Source organism: Eptesicus fuscus, chromosome 8 (genome assembly GCF_027574615.1).
Source record: "Eptesicus fuscus isolate TK198812 chromosome 8, DD_ASM_mEF_20220401, whole genome shotgun sequence".
NCBI lineage: Eukaryota > Metazoa > Chordata > Mammalia > Chiroptera > Vespertilionidae > Eptesicus > Eptesicus fuscus.
Window position 1 is genome coordinate 96,338,537 of NC_072480.1, and position 16,340 is coordinate 96,354,876.

General features: G+C 40.1%; 1 protein-coding gene and 1 long non-coding RNA gene across 3 annotated transcripts in view; one reads left to right on the forward strand and one right to left on the reverse strand.

The window, feature by feature from the left end:
• Positions 1 to 103: 103 nt before the first annotated feature.
• PRIMPOL (primase and DNA directed polymerase) overlaps positions 104 to 16,340 on the reverse strand; it is a 43,249-nt gene continuing 27,012 nt past the window's right edge. For both annotated transcript variants that reach the window (XM_054720141.1, XM_054720142.1), the window contains 7 exons: positions 14,286 to 14,448; positions 11,984 to 12,072; positions 8,961 to 9,050; positions 8,775 to 8,883; positions 2,857 to 2,939; positions 2,731 to 2,777; positions 104 to 412 (listed from right to left, as the gene is read on the reverse strand). In XM_054720141.1, the coding sequence (XP_054576116.1) occupies positions 161 to 412; positions 2,731 to 2,777; positions 2,857 to 2,939; positions 8,775 to 8,883; positions 8,961 to 9,050; positions 11,984 to 12,072; positions 14,286 to 14,448 (833 nt within the window). In that variant the 3' untranslated portion in view covers positions 104 to 160. The remainder of the gene's footprint in view (positions 413 to 2,730; positions 2,778 to 2,856; positions 2,940 to 8,774; positions 8,884 to 8,960; positions 9,051 to 11,983; positions 12,073 to 14,285; positions 14,449 to 16,340) is intronic.
• On the forward strand, positions 2,681 to 14,385 carry LOC129150013 (uncharacterized). The gene is made up of 4 exons (XR_008556793.1): positions 2,681 to 2,765; positions 7,107 to 7,280; positions 11,577 to 11,734; positions 14,221 to 14,385. It is a non-coding gene; the product is annotated as an uncharacterized LOC129150013 (long non-coding RNA).

The window sequence follows — 16,340 nt, forward strand, 5'->3', positions numbered from 1 at the left end:
ACAGACTAACTGGTTAATCAATAAGAGATTTCTACTGAGTTTAAGTACACTGAATCTAATTTTCAGTAAAAACCAAGAATTGTAAACAGATTTAACAAGTTACTGTAATTTAATCTGTCTTCAGGCAAATTACAACCTGGTTATAAGTGTCCATAGTTAATTAGCTGTTCTGTAATACTTCCACAATTACTTCGTCAGGAATTTCATCCACTCCACCATTATAACTGGGAAGACTGTTCTCTGCAGCTTCTGCTAATTCAGCATCTTCAGTCGCTTCCAGGAAATAAGTATCATCAAGGCCACTGTCCCAGTCAGGGTCAGAGCACACACCTCCTGACGATGCACTAGATGATGGCACATGCGGGTCCTGGGTCCCATCGTTCATGGTTTCGTGTGTTGTAAACTCTTCTTCCTTTAGTTCCAAAGGGAAGGACGGGAGAGGAGAAAACACTGACTTCATTCAGAATTGTGATGATTTCATGGAGCAAACTATGTTGGCTTAAGGTGTAAGACCAGTACAGCAGATATTCAAGTGAATATGCTACATGGTGTTGTCTCTGACACCGTCACCTTGAGAGTGAACTCATTCGTTCAAATATTGCTGTCACTGTTGCCCAAACACTGCAGATGCCTGCAGTACCTCCGGTACATCCTGTTCACTAAAGACAGGCGGACGAGAGCAGGGGTAGGTTGATTTTTTTTTTAAAAAAAGTGGATAGCCCAGCTGAAGGCAAATTGAAAAGTAGATCTGCTATCTGAACAGACTTATTTCTCTATTTAAAGATGTGACTGGATTGTATATTAGATAACAGTATTGTACCAACATTAATTTTCTGAATTTAATAAAATGCCCTTATTCTCCAGCTACAAGCTTAAATATTGAGATGAAGGGTTTGATGTTTGCAGCCTCCTTTCAAGAGATTTGTTAAAATCGGCTGTTAAACCCTAACACCCACATGATGGTATTTGGAAGTGAGGTCTTTGGGACTTGATTACATCATGAGGGTAGAGCCCTCATTAATAGGATTAGTGCCCTTATTAAGAGACACTCCCCTCCCCCCCGAGAACGCTCCCTTCTGCCACGTGGGACGTAGAAACAGGTGCAACATAACAGCTGCATCTCTGACCGGGAAGCTGGCCCTCATCAGGCAGCACCTTGATCTGAGATTTCCCAGCCTCCAAAACTGAGCAGTGATGTCTGCTGTTTAGAAGCCACCTGGTCTGTGGTTACAGAAGCCCCAAATGACAAAGACATAAGTTTAAAACCGAAACAATTTATACAGCAGGGGTAATGCTGTATACCAACAGTACTTCCATCTGGCATTTCTGAGGTTTTACTAGATGAGCAGACCCCCTGAAACCATACACATGCTTCAAAACAATACTCCAGGGAAAACAAGGATGATGTTCTTCCTCTGAGAGGCAGTTTATTTTTTTATTTTTTAAAAATTAATTTATCAGAGACTCTGGCTACCAGCTATTTAGTCCAGCTTCTAGAGACCAAGAATGAGACTCTACATTTCTAAGCACTTACTTAGCTTATATTGGGTAACGTAACGTTTATTCTAGCCATAACACTCAAGGACAAGGCTAATAGATGGGGGGTGGGGAACCAACCAATAAAAAGTCTAGAAGATAACATGGCAAAAGAGTACTTAAGACCACATAGAAGTGGACAGTTATAGGCAATCCATTAAATCTGAAGAAAGTTCAACTTCATTAATAAATTAAATATAAATGAAAACAACTAAAATACCACTTTCTTGCATAGTAGGTTGGTAAAGATTAAAAGGCAAAAATGTAGGGTAGTATTCAGGTGCTCTCATAACCTGAAGTGGAAAGCAATTTGGTACTATGTGTTATTGAAAATATTTCTGATAGTTTAGGAATAAAAGCTTATAAAACTATATATGTGTGTACGTGGTGTGTATATACACTGACTGGCCAGATTATTATCTCTGAACGCATAATAATCTGGCCACTCAGTGTATGTTTGTATGTATGTGTGTGTGTGTGTGTATATATATATATATATTAGAGGCCCGGTGCATGAATTCGTGCATGGGGGGGTTCCGGCCAGCCTGGCCTGGGGGAGGGGACATGGGCTATTGGCCATCCTGCCTGCTGGTCAAACTCCTGGTCGAGGAGACAATTTGCATATTAGCCTTTTATTATATAGGATATACACTGAGTGACCAGATTATTATGTGTTCAGAGATCATAATAATCTGGCCACTCAGTGTATATGAGTGTGTGTGTAAAACACGTATACCAAAACATTTACATCAGCTATATGCTATATATAACTGAGGGTGATTTTCCCCCCCTTTTGACTTTTATGTATTTTCTACAATGAATGTAAATTATTTTGGGTAAGAAAGTTTTAAAAGGAAAAATGTTGGTTTGGCAAATCTACCAAAATTTAAAATGTATACATTCCCTTTTACATAATTCTACTTCTAGACATTCTTGCTACAGATTTGGTTTAAAGAAACACAAAGATGAGCATTTTTGTATACTTTGTAGAGCAAAACACACTTTTCTAACAGACGGGACTGGTTAATAGATATCTACAACTTCTTATGGAGCAGCCAAAAGGATGAGGTGTGCTGAATGAACAGTCAGGACAACTCGTTTCCCACAGTGCGTGTGAAAACTGGACACTACTCATTGCTCATGTATACGCTGAACCAGGGACTAGTCAGGAGAGCAACTAAAATCTGCACTTACCTCTTTGAGCAGAAACAGGAGGCATATTTCAGCAGGTAAAGGAAAACCTGAATCGGAAAGAGTGAAACTGTTTAACATGGCCATCTAATCTTCACTTTGTGGTAAATGTCAGATTTAATAACTCACGGTCAGATTTGAAGTTTTCCGCTTTACATATGGGGTCATGACATTTCTGATACCAAACCTCATTTTTCAGATCAACCAAAATCCTTTATGGTAAAAAACAAAAACAAAAAAAGTTACTGAATAGCCAGAATAGATAAAAAATAAAATTCAGCTACATGCTCTTTTTTTGTTGTTGATTTTTTACAGAGAGGAAGGGAGAGAGAGTTAGAAACATCGAAGAGAAACATCAATCAGCTGCCTTCTGCACACCCCCTAATGGGGATGTGCCCACAACCAAGGTACATGCCCTTGACCCGAATCGAACCTGGGACCCTTGAGTCCGCAGGCCAACGCTCTATCCACTGAGCCAAACTGGTTAGGGCCAGATACATGCTCTTTATGAGAGCTATGCTAATTCTTAAAGATGGAGAGAACTTAAAAATTCAAAAAGTAAAAAATACTAAGCAAAAGAAAACTGTGATTGCCAAAAATATCATACAAAGTGGACTTGAGGGGGGAAAAAACACACATCTCCCAAGAAAAAATATATTTCCCACTCTGTCCCCACCAATTAAGATAGCTTCCAAGTACAGGTGGGGCAAAAGTAGGTTTACAGTGTTCGTATGGAAAATAATACAATAGTAAACTCGGTGTTTCACACAACTGTAAACCTACTTTTGCCCCATCCTGCTTGTGAGCAAAATTGACAATTTTAAGAATAAACAAACCTTTTACCATAAGTTGAGATTTTAAAAAAACATTCTTTTGATAAGTGACACAACAAATAACCAATCAGGATATAGGAAATTTGAATTACATAATAAAAAGCAATTAACAGCTCGGCCAGTGTGGGTCAGTGATTGAGCGTCAACCCATGAACCAGGAAGTCATAGTTCGATTCCCAGTCAGGGCGCACAGTGCCCAGGTTTCCGGCTTAATACCCAGTAGGGAGCATGCAGGAGCCAGCTGATCAATGATTCTCTCTCATCATTGATGTTTCTCTCTCTTCCCTCTCCCATCCTCTCTCTGAAATTTAAAAAATCAATTAACAGATTTGATATAATAGTTATATATGAATACTGCTTCAAATAATTAAAAGCAGCTCTTTATATAACATTTATAAAAATTGACTGCTAAAAAAAATTGACTGCTAGGTACAATGTGAATCTTATTAAATTTAAAAGTACCCATTCATACAACATGTTTCTTGATCACAAAGCAAGTTTAGAAATAAAAAGATAGCTACTAAAAACCCAGAATTAGACATTTAAAAAGTTGTAAAATAACCAGTTGTTGACCCAAGAAAGAAATTATGGTAGAAATTAGTAAATGGTTAGAACTGAGTGGAATTGAAAAGACATCCTAAAATATGTGAAATGGACCTAAAGTTATCAGAGGGACTTCAGATCTTAAAAGCTTATTTACAAAAATTAATGGCTAGAACAAATGAGTAACTAACTTGGAAAATGAACAATAGAATAAATCCTAATAAAAGGCAGGAAATAATAAAGAACAAAATTTTTTAAAAATCAACAAAGGGCCAAAATGTGAAAACTGGTAAATTTCTTGTGAGATTGATAAAGTAAATAAGGTATACACACAAAAGTTATTAGAAATTAATTGCAGATGTAACTACAAATGTAAAATACACTAAAAATAGAAGAATATCATGCATTTTTGCCAGTTAAATTGAAAATTTTGGTAGCCAAAATACTAGATAGCAATATACCAAACAAAGCAAACTAAAACAATCCCATAACCACTAAAATGTAAGTAGTGTAAAATCTTGCCACATTTCACAGAAAATGAAACCTAAATGGCTGATATTCCACCACATGGTAGTGAGACATGAACCCAGGAGAGAAAAATGCAGGCAAGCCAGTCTGCCTGCCTCAGAAACAGTCCGGTGACGGGCTTCCTAGGAACAGCCAACGCTGCAGGTCCCGGGAACCAGAGCCCGCGGCAAAGCAGGACATTGACGTTTCCTAGGGGAACGGTGCCAAGGTATCTGCCAAGCACCCTGCACCTGCTTGCAGTTCAGGGCTTTACTATTGCATCACCCTCATCCCTTCCCTGGTGTCCTGTGTTTGGAGAGGTGGGGTTTTTGGTGTGGCTGTGATAAAAGTACCATAAACATCAATGTGGAAGGAGACACTGGTGGGGGTGGGGGTGGCAGTGTCCGACCCGATGCCAATGCTTAAGAGGTTATGCAATGCTCAGGAGGACACACATCCCCTTAGCAGTGATCGTATTAAAGAAGGGTCAAAAGCTACAAACTCCCAGTTATAGATTAGTCACGGGGATATAACATAGCATAGACTATGGTTAAGAATAATGTATTGCATATTTGAAAGTTGCTAAGAGTAAATTTTAAAGGATCTCATAAAAAAATTTTGTAACTATGGTGACAGATATTGATTTACTGTGGTGATCATTCCGCTATGTATACAAATACAAATCGCTGTATACCTGAAACTAGTGTTATATGTCAATTACACCGCAATAAAAAATGAAAAGTATTTCCTCTCCATAGATGAAAATTGTTTTTTCAAAAAGCTACCAAATTGTTGGGGCAAATACTGGAAGCTGTTTGAAACGATTTCATGAACAGAATGTAGGTATTTCTTAGGCCTCGGATCAATGTGAAGAAATTACCAAGACTCTAAGGGCACCTGAACCAAGTCTGGGAACCTCTCTGGACCAATGCTGTCTGCTAGGCAGAGTCCTTATCCACAGAATGCTCTTTGCAAGGCGTTTCTGATTTCTGCATATAGCAACTAAACCTAGTCCATGGATTATGAGGCACTGTTCCAAGAATGTCACATGCTGTGTAATAACATGTAGATGTTTCACCATCTCGGTGCTCCCTGTTCTGTGCGGTGACTGCTCACTTCTGCCTCAGCTTGCTTTTTTTTTTTTTTTTTTTAATACATTTTTATTGATTTCAGAGAGGAAGGGAGAGAGATAGAATCATGAATGAGGAGAGAGAATCATGTCAGCTGCCTCCTGCAGGCCCCACACTGGGGATCAATCCCACAACAGGTCATGTGCCCTGACCGGGAATCGAACCATGACCTCCTGATTCATAGGTCGATGCTCAACCACTGAGCCATGCTGGCCGGGCTCTGCCTCAGCCTTTAACCTGAGCCAGAGCATCAGTGCAGGAAGGGCCCGGGAGACCTGCCAGGTGTCCCCGGCCTCAGTCTGCTTCACCTGTGCTTCTGATTCCTTGGATCTTACAGTAAAGCTTGACACTCGGTAAGAATCTCGATTCCTGAGTGTGGTTTGACAACGCAATCCTCAAATTCACACTAGTCATCAGGGAAATTCATATGAAACTACAATATTTTACACCTACCAGATTGGCCAACCCAAATGTTTTAAACCTAATGATACTAGTTTTGGTGAGAATATGGAGCAGTAGAAAATCTGAAAACACTGCTGGTGGGAGTATAAATTAGCATGGCCAGTAGGAAAAATAATTGCTACTTAGTAAAATTAAATACGTGCATATTCTATGACAGCAACTATTTTTAGATATATATTCTGAGAAACTCATGTACATTAGGCAATATGCAAAAGCATATGTGTAGCTTCATTATTCATCATAGAAAGCCACATGACCATAGGACAGATAAACTGGCATATTTATATTGTTATTTATTCTACAATAACGCAGAAGTGAGCAATAGCTACATGCAGTATGGATGAACCTCACTAATACAATGTTGACCAAAAAGCAAGTCAAAGGATACAATTTACATAATGTTAAAAATCAGCTAAGATGAAATAATATATTGTTTCGAGATATAAATACATATGGAAAAAAATTTCCGAAAGCAAGGGAAAAACTAACACAAAATTCAGGATAATAGCTATTGTCTCTGAGGTCCAGAGAAGAGGAATAAATTGGGGTTGGGCCCACAAGGTGCTTCTGAGGTTTGAGCAAGTTCTGCTCCTTCCAATGGGGGGCAGGAGTGGCAAGTGTTAGTCTGTAAAACGTACATGTACATGAGCCACTTTTCTGTGTGTATTTCACAGTTAACTAAAAGTAGATTATGGATACATAATACTGATAATTCTTCAGAAAGAAATATATAGCAACCCAACAATTTCAGCAAGTTAAAAGAGGGTCATATATGTGGATGATAATTTTCTGGTAAAGTTATATGCATAGAAAAAGACGAGAAAGATACAACAAAATCATAACCATAGTTGCCACTGGTTCTAGGACTAGGGGTGATATCTTCCTTTGTGTTTTGCTGTTACAGTGTTGTGTATTGAGCATCGTTTTGAAATTGTTTACTGAATTAAACTACGTGTGCAGTACAGCACAGAATCACTCGCAGCATGCTTTCTGGCTTTCCACACCTGCTATGTGACATGTTCTCATGTCTGGTACATGTGCTGTATATGCTGGACATACAGAGGTCTCAGCTCTGACAGTAAGTAGATAAACAGCACAATTTCTTATATAACACTAGAGGCCCAGTGTACGAATTTGTGCACGGGTGGGGTCCCTCGGCCTGGCCAGCCATTGGGGCCGATCGGGGCCAGCTGGCCTGGGGGAGGGACCGCGGGAGGTTGGCCAGCCGCAGGAGGTTGGCTGTGGGAGCGCACGGACCACCAGGGGGCAGCTCCTGCATTGAGCGTCTGCCCCCTGGTGGTCAGTGCACATCATAGTGATTGGTCAGCCGGTTGGTCATTTCGTTGTTCGGTTGCTTAGGCTTTTATATATAGAGATAACTACTGGGTTTCTACTCTATCCCTGTTCTAAACATATCCTTTTATTGTTTAAAATTCTTTTCTGGTTTTACTTCATCCTTAACTTCCTCTCCTTTGCCAGGGGATTAAAAAGAAACTAAAACTAAAATAGGGCCTGGCATGGACAACAAGCATTCAGTAAATAGTGGTTTCCTTCTATACCATTCTTTGTCTTGAACACGTAAACATAACCTTCACTCCAACTCTTAACACAGAAGTTTCCTTCTTGTCCAAATTTGTTCCATTGAGCTTTAGACTCAGTAAGGTGTCAGGGGCCAACGGCAACAGAAGGAGAGAGATCTTCCACCATTGTTCATCATCTACTATCTCGTTTCGTTTAGCCCCACTGCATCCTACCTTAGTCTTCTCAAGGTTATACTATCTATGAGATTATTTTACCAAATAAAGTACAAATGAAGATGATAGATGCTGGGTGGAAGGTTGTAATTAAAATATTCAAATTAAATGTTATGACACAAACTAAATATAAATTGAATTCCAGGCAGTCCTCGGGTAATGTCAGAGATCTGTTCCTACGGTGCAGTGTAACTCGATTTTCGCCATAAGTCGGAACCCACCTACATAAGTACCTATGTCACTCACATGAAGCACATACAGCAGTAATGAAGTGAAACAGTAAAAAACATTTAAAAGAAAGATAATTCCTGACCTTTACTTGTGGTAAATAAATAATAAAAAACATAAAGCACATAAGTACATACGTCGAAATGACGGAACTTTTTTTAAAAATAAATATTGTAAATGGGAGATGGCGACGTAACCACGAAACAATGTAAGTCGAATCGGATGTAACCTGAGGACTGCCTGGTATAACTAAACTAGTGGCCTGGTGCATGAATTTGTGCACATGGAAAGGAAGTTAATTAGAAGAAAGGGCGAATATATTATCCTTATTATCCTGAAAGGGCGAATATATAGAGAAAGGGCAAATAGAAGTGTCAACCAAATTCACGATTGACAATGACAGATGAAGACACGCGCGCGTGATTGCACCAGGGAGAACTTTATATGTATCGTGCATGCACAAGTCAACTTAGACTTTTATATATATAGATTATAAAAATAATCATTTTTATATTTTCAACTTTAAACATTATAAATATTAAAAATATTGGTTAGAAATGTAGAACTTATGAATAAACAATATTACTTACATGATATTATTACTCTTGTGGGCTCTTCCAATGTTTCCACACCAGCGATATTTACAAATGTCATAAACCAATAATTCTTCTGGAAAAAAGTAGTTCCAACGCCGAATCCCTAAAATGCAAATAATGTTTATAAAGGCATTTTTACTCTATCATAAAACAGTTAGTAAAGAATAAGATTATCTTTACCTCCTTTAATGCCATTTTTATTCACCAAAGAAAGAACAAACTGATCAATTTCGGGGTAGGGTGAGCCCTGAAAACCTTCAATGTTTTCTACTGCAACAGAGAGAAAAATTAATTATAAATGATAATCATTAAAAGTTGAGAAGTTTTGATTTAAGTTGTTTGGTATAATTTTGGATTACCTCCTCCCCCTTGGTTCCCACTCACCCCTTTTTGCAATATTCCTTCTAATCAGTCATGGATTTTTATTATCCTACCAAGAAGCAGGTAAAATTCAAACCTCTCAATTGAGCAAAATGTCAACTAATTACTACCAAAAGCATGTAATAATCATATCAATTGCTTTCTTCACTCTGATAAGGAAGCGCAGTCCCTTCCACCCAGGAGCTGGCCTGGTCCTCTGAGGTAGGCTTGGGGGTGGCTACCAGGTGGCCGGGCACCACAGCTCAGCCCTCGTGTTCGCTCATCACAAACTATTTCACACAGCTTCAGCATCAGATGCGGTCATTCTGTGGCCATGATGATTCAAGACAAAAATGAACACTCTGTAACCACGTCTGAACACAGACAAAACGAACGGACGTTTTCCAAGCCACAGAAATGATCAAATACAAGCTTATCTTGTCTAATACAATTAACTGCTGTTTCTTAACCGGTTACAGCTTTAGTCTCCCTAAAGCCTGCCTTCTTTCTAGGTAAGATTTCTCAAGATTTTCATCATAGAACTCTCCCTGATGGACCCTCCTCAAAGCCCCTAACTCAAGCCTGAATCCTAACACCCTTTACTGAGATGCCCATGGCTCCATGTGTGCATCCTCCATCGCTGCGACCAGTAATAAACAGCTTGCTCAGCACAGTGTGTTCTCTGGTGGTCTTCGGCTGCAGGGCACTGACAGTTCAGCTACATTTTGTATCTAAGAGTCTACCGGAATAATTTAAATAATTTATTTACAACCTCATTCAACATTTAAAGATAGAATAATCTACTTTTCTAAAAGCCTGTATTTCAGTTACAAAAGTAACACACGTGATTGGAGAAAACTGAAATATATTAAAGCAGAAATAAGAGAAACTCCAAAACAGTGTCTAGAAATAACTGTTAGTCATGTAATAGGTTATTCATCTTTTTTAAAAAACTTGTGATCATACCTCAACATATAAGTTGAGTCTACTTTTTCTCTTAACATCATAATTGGATATTTTTCATATTATATAGACTTTATAAATTTTAATTAAATAACTTCAGAGAATTTTACATTATGGAACCAATCCCATTTTGTTGTACACTTAGATTGTTTTTAGTTTTTCACTATTATCTGTCCTACCTAATAAAAGAGTAATATGCAAATTGACCCTAACTCTGCTACACCCACAAGCCACGCCTACCAGCCAATCAGAGCGAGTATTCAAATTAACCCAACCACGATGGCTACAGCTACGGAGAAAGTAGGAGGGAGGCTTGGGTTTCCAAGGCAATAGAAGAAGCCAAGCTTCACCTGCCCTAGCCGGCCTACGCCTCCACTCAAGGCTACAAAGTTTCAATTATAGAAGGTAAACAAATCCAAACAGAAATGGCTGCCAGCCATGGAGCGAGCAGGAGGCTTGGCTCCGCTCCAGGATACAAAGTTTCAATTGTAGAAGGTGAATAAATTCCAGATACCAGGGCCTCTGCTTGGGTCGCCAGGGGGCATGGCTGGCCTGCAAACCACCACAGGCCCCTCGCTCAGGCCACCCCACGCCCCAAGTGAACCCCCACCCTGATCCGGGACACCAGGGCAAACCAGCTGGCCCCCACCCATGCACCAGGCCAATATCCTATCTAATAAAATAGTAATATGCAGATTGACCATCACTCCAACACACAATATGCTGCTCCCATGTGGTCAAAGATCCTGCCCCCATGTAGACACAAGATGGCCACAAGATGGCCAGCAGGGGAGGACAGTTGGGAGGCACCAGGCCTGCAAGGGAGGGCAGTTGAGAGGGACCAGGCCTGCAAGGGAGGCCAGTTGGAGGCGATCAACCCTGCAGGGGAGGGCAGTTAGGGGTGACCAGGCCAGCAGAGGAGGGAAGTTGGAGGCAAACAGGCTGGCAGGGAGCAGTTAGACATCAATCAGGCTGGCATGGGAGTGGTTAGGGGGTGATCAGGCTGGCAGGCAGAAGCGGTTAGGGGCAATCAGGAAGGCAGGCAGGCGAGCAGTTGGGAGACAGCAGTCCTGGATTGTGAGAGGGGTCCCAGATTGGAGAGGGTGCAGGCTGGGCTGAGGGACAAACCCCCCCCACCCCTATGCACAAATTTCGTGCACTGGGCCTCTAGTATACTATAAAAGGCTAATACACAAAGTGTCCCCTTGGGAATTAGACCAGGAGACAGATTTTGATTGCTTGCTATGATGTGCGCTGACCACCAGGGGGCGGCATGAAACGAAGGAAGACCCCGGCCAGCAGCTGGCAGCTGGGGAAGGAAGGCCCCAGCTAGCAGCCAGAAGGCCCCAATACATGCACGAATTTTGTGCACCGGGCCTCTAGTAAATAATAATAGCCCAAAATATGTATATAAAAACGTTCACTGGAGAGTTTATGTAGGAAATCTTAGAAAAACCCCTGTATGTTCTTCAGTATAGGAATGAAGACTATATAGTTTTCATGAGAAACTGCAGCCATTAAAAGAATGAGATGCTCTCCATGTTACTGGAAATACAGGAAAAACCCTCCTGGTTAAATAGGAAGCTACTGACAGTGGTCATCCCTTTGCAGACAGAGGATGAAGAGAACTGGTAGGTGTTTTACTTTAATATGTGTTCATTTTATACAAGCCATATATTCCTTTGGTAGGGTTTTTTTCAAAATGGTATAAATGAAAATTAGTGAATACGCTTTTTAAAATATCTCTTTTTAATTTTCATTTTGGATAGAAAGTCATTTTAAAAGATCAATAAATATGAATATATAAGACTTAAGATTTTAAAGTCAAAACAGATTTAACATCCTTAAATTTTCATAGAAAATTATTTTTGTAAAATTACCTGAAGTGCTGGTACTATTAAAATGCCCAGCCTGTTTTTGTTTATTCTCGGATGCATCACATCTAAGTACTCGTAAAGTATCTGAAAATCTGAAGAAAATATGTTCAAGAAACAAAATAATATTATATTAGAATTAAAGAGACATAGCTACAGAAAATAAACAATTTCAAAGAATTCCATATTAAAATCCTCTGTTCAACAGCTATTATACCAGGACATTTATGCCACATTTGCCTATAAGAGCACCAATCCTACCCACATAAAAAGAGTGTGGTGATCACTTAAAACACTTTCCTGCAGAATGAGCCAAGGACTCCAAGGCTGCTGAAGGGACGGAAGGAAATGTAATTCCTCAAACAGACAGAGCCTCTGAAATGTTTGTTACAATGATTTAAAAGTGTGAATAATGGGAAGAAAAGAGAAGGAAAAGACAGGTGGCAGCAAAGGGAAAAGTGGATTGAAATTAACAAAAATAAAAGATGCATTCATAACTGTAAAGAATTTTGCCTTTAATTTCAGAAAGAAATCCTCTACTTGGATACACAAAAGACAACAAAGGAAGCCCTAATTCAGTAGAACTCTGCATTTCTGTGAAATTAATATTGAAGCTACAAAAGAAATGGGGTACTTCAGGCTGTATCTATCAGAGGTCCCCTATGTTGCTTTTCCATACATGATAGAATGTGATCTTATTCTGGTACCAACAACTGGGGGCAGCAACTGTCATACAATTTTACACTACTCCCATACTACTTCTAGATCTCAGAAACTGCTACCACTACTACAACATTTACTGAGCAGATACCATGTGCCAGGCACTGCATAAGTATTTTATATGTAGTTTTAACTTATTTAAGCCTAACAACTCCCTAAGACAGATGTAAACATTATTTCCATTTTAAAGGTAAGGAAACTTAAAGGTAATCTCTGACATTACTTCTGAGATATGTTATGGAAGAACTCAAACAGTCCAGAAACATCTGAAGAAAAGCAGCCATCTCCCCACCTTCCTTGGGACTGCTGTACATTAACAATCCAGACACAGTTTTCCCTACAGCAAATACTTTGAAAATTTTTATTAAAATTCAGTTATATGGAGTTTCTCTTTGAGATTATATCTGGGAAAGGCAAAGGAAGGGCAAGTTAACAAGGTAATTTAGTGCTTTGGACTAACAAAAATTGCAAGCCTAGAATTAAGGGGATTAAAGGCAAATATATATACAGTATATGTATATATTCTTTAACTTATTTCAGAGAGAAGAAGGGACAGGGAGAGATAGAAATATCAATAATGAAAGAGAGTGATTGATTGGTTGCCTCCTACAATCCCCCTACTGGGGATTGAGCTCACAACCCAGACAGGAGCCCTGACCAGGAATCAAGCCGTGATCTCCTGGTTCATGGGTTGATGCTCAACCACTGAGCCACACTGGCTGGGCTAAAGGCAAATATTTCTGTTGAAAGATGTCTTTCACACTTTTTTAAATGACCAAAACATGTAAAATCAAATGTTCAACAATAGAACTAATTAGAGTATATCAATACAATGGAAAATTACATAGGTATAAAAAGTTTTACTTATAATTAACTGCTGACAAACTATTAACTTGGCAAATATTCAGAATATGTTGAGTGGATAAAACAGGTGACATACCATATAACCTCAACAAATATTTTTTAAATGATGGAGTTACATAAATTATATATGTATGTGCATATATGAAAAAATGAAATGTTAATAGTAATTATATTTCTAAATGCAATAAAACTATTTTTATTTTCTTCTTTATAGAAATGTTAATCATTTTAGCCCTACCTGGTTTGGCTCAATGGATAGAGCGTCAGCCTGTGGACTGAAGGGTCCCAGGTTCGATTCCAGCCAAGGGCATATGCCTGGGTTGCGGGCTCAATCCCCAGTAGGGGGTGTATAGGAGGCAGCCGATCAATGATTCTTTCTCATCATTGATGTTTCTATATCTCTCTCCCTCTCCCTTCCTGTCTAAAATCAATAAAATATATATTTTTTTAAAAAAAAAGAAAGAAATGTTAATCATTTTAGAAAAACTGGAAAAATATATAAAACATAATTATAAAAGAACACAGAATACTATGTGGTTAGAAAATAAATTTTACTATTATGTTTCAGTTAATAGACAAAAGAAAACAGTAACCTAGAATTTTAAGAACCGACTTGCTTGTTTTTAAGGTAGAATGAATTTACACCGTTTACATTTCAGTGCTGTGCAGAGCCATTCGCTGTGATATCCGTGACTACACAATGGTTTGATCTGGTACCACACACCTGACATTGCTGACCAGAGAAGAGAGGAAACGCTGCTCCTCCTCAGAGATGCTCTCTGCCTGTGGAAGAGAACACCTGTTATCTGCAGCCACCTCCAGCACCACAGGCTTTCCTCTTTTGGATGACTTATACAGCCGGAAGTTCCTATTTCTTGTATAAACTCCTACATGAAAAATTAACAAAGCAGTATGAACGCATGTTTTCAGCTGTTCTTATAGTCAGCAAGTGTGAAATTAACTTGCATAGCATTTTTAGAAGAAACAACAGTTGTGATTCACATTGGCAACCTAGAAAGACCCTGAGCTCACCTCTTCCTGTGGTCACAACAAACCTCAGGTATAGATAGAAAAACGAACTCTGGAAAAAACCTAGAATCCGGTGGAAGTCCCCCTTCACAGAGAGAAAATGAAAGGAAGCCACATCAAAACAGGCAGGAAAGGCTGAGACACACTCTCACCGTAACCCCACTCCTGGAAGGGCAGCCCACCACATGGGGGAGGGGGGAGTGTGGAACCCTGAAATCCTCCTGGGGAACCCCAATTTTTTAGACCAGCAATTGAGAAACAAAACCTCCCAAACACCTGGCTTCGAAGATCACCTGGGGTTCACAGACATGAAACCTGCGGGGCCATGGCCAACAGGCACGGCTCTTAAAGGGCTCACAGGCACACGCACCCACCGGGCCGGAAGCAGCCCTTTGAAAAGCACCACTTTATGTGCAAGAAACCCATTTGCAGATTTAAAGTGTTGGTCTGGGGGGGGGGGGGGGGCTGCTCACACCGCTTTGGGGAGGGAGGCTGGGGGGTACCATCTTCCTGCTATCCCTCTGCCTTGTTAAAGCCACTGGCTCCACCTTTTCTTCTGGCCCCTTTCTTCTTTCTTTCTTCAGCAGGTCTCACTCCTCTGTGCTCTCAGGCTGTGTCCAGAGCACCACTATCTCCCAGAGGGGCGCTTCTACACTCGCCTGGGGCCCCACTTGCCACTCAGGGGGCACCCCTCGATTGCCTTGCGTTTGTGGGTCCCATAGGACTGTAACAATTGGAGAGGCAGTTCTTGGCAGGCTGCCACCCCCAGGGCACTGCACAGACGGCAGACTGAAACACAGCTTTTCTATGAAAGAGTCTTAATTGCTTGTCTTAGAGCTTCCCCCTTAGTTGCAGGTTTCAGGTTTGACACACAATTTTGAGGCTACAGAGCTATTCCCAGAGAGTGTAAGCCAGGGGACACTATCTTTGCCTCTTCCTCTACCTCGTCCAGCTCACTGGCATGCCCCATACAGGAGCTCATACACTCGTCCAGCACCTGATTTTGTGACTCCTGCTCAGGAAACACCTCCAGATTGCCTGGCTCTGGTGGCCTTGGGGCTCACACTTCCAGTCCATAGGACAGGACTGTGTCTATTTGCATCCTTTAAAAGCTGCAGCCTGAGGGTCCGGCTTCCAATCAGCATAAATCTAGGTGCCGAGATGCTCCCTTTTGAGACACAGACTGTTTCTGGCACACCCTCAACTACTGGGAGTTATTAGAGATTTTTTTTAAAAAGTCTGCTTGGACAATCATGAAGGCTTGATAGACAATAGCCAGGGCAGAACAGAACGTTCATCTCCTACACAAAGCCAACCCTTCAAGAATGGGAGAGGTGGCGGTTTCATCTAATGCATAGAAACCAATACAGAGAATTAAGAAAAATGAGAAGACAAAGGAATATGTTCAAAATGAAAGAACCAGATAAAACTTAAGAAAAAAAAAAAACCTTAATGAAATTAACACATTGTGGACGGATCACGAGAATTCTCGTGTTTTCTGTTTTAACCTGTTGCACTTGGATGTCGAGTGTGACTCGACACAGTTAGCATTAGAATAAAGGAATCGAGAAAAAAGCGAGTGCAAAGGGTTAAGGCTTGTGGCCAGCCACGAGAATTCTTTAAAAAGATATTAACTTGTAAGAACATGTAATAAATAACTTCAAAATGCAATGGGTATTTAATTTTAAAGCGTGCCTTTAACATTTATATAAAACTTTTTTTGTACTTGTTCAATAGAAACTTATCTGGC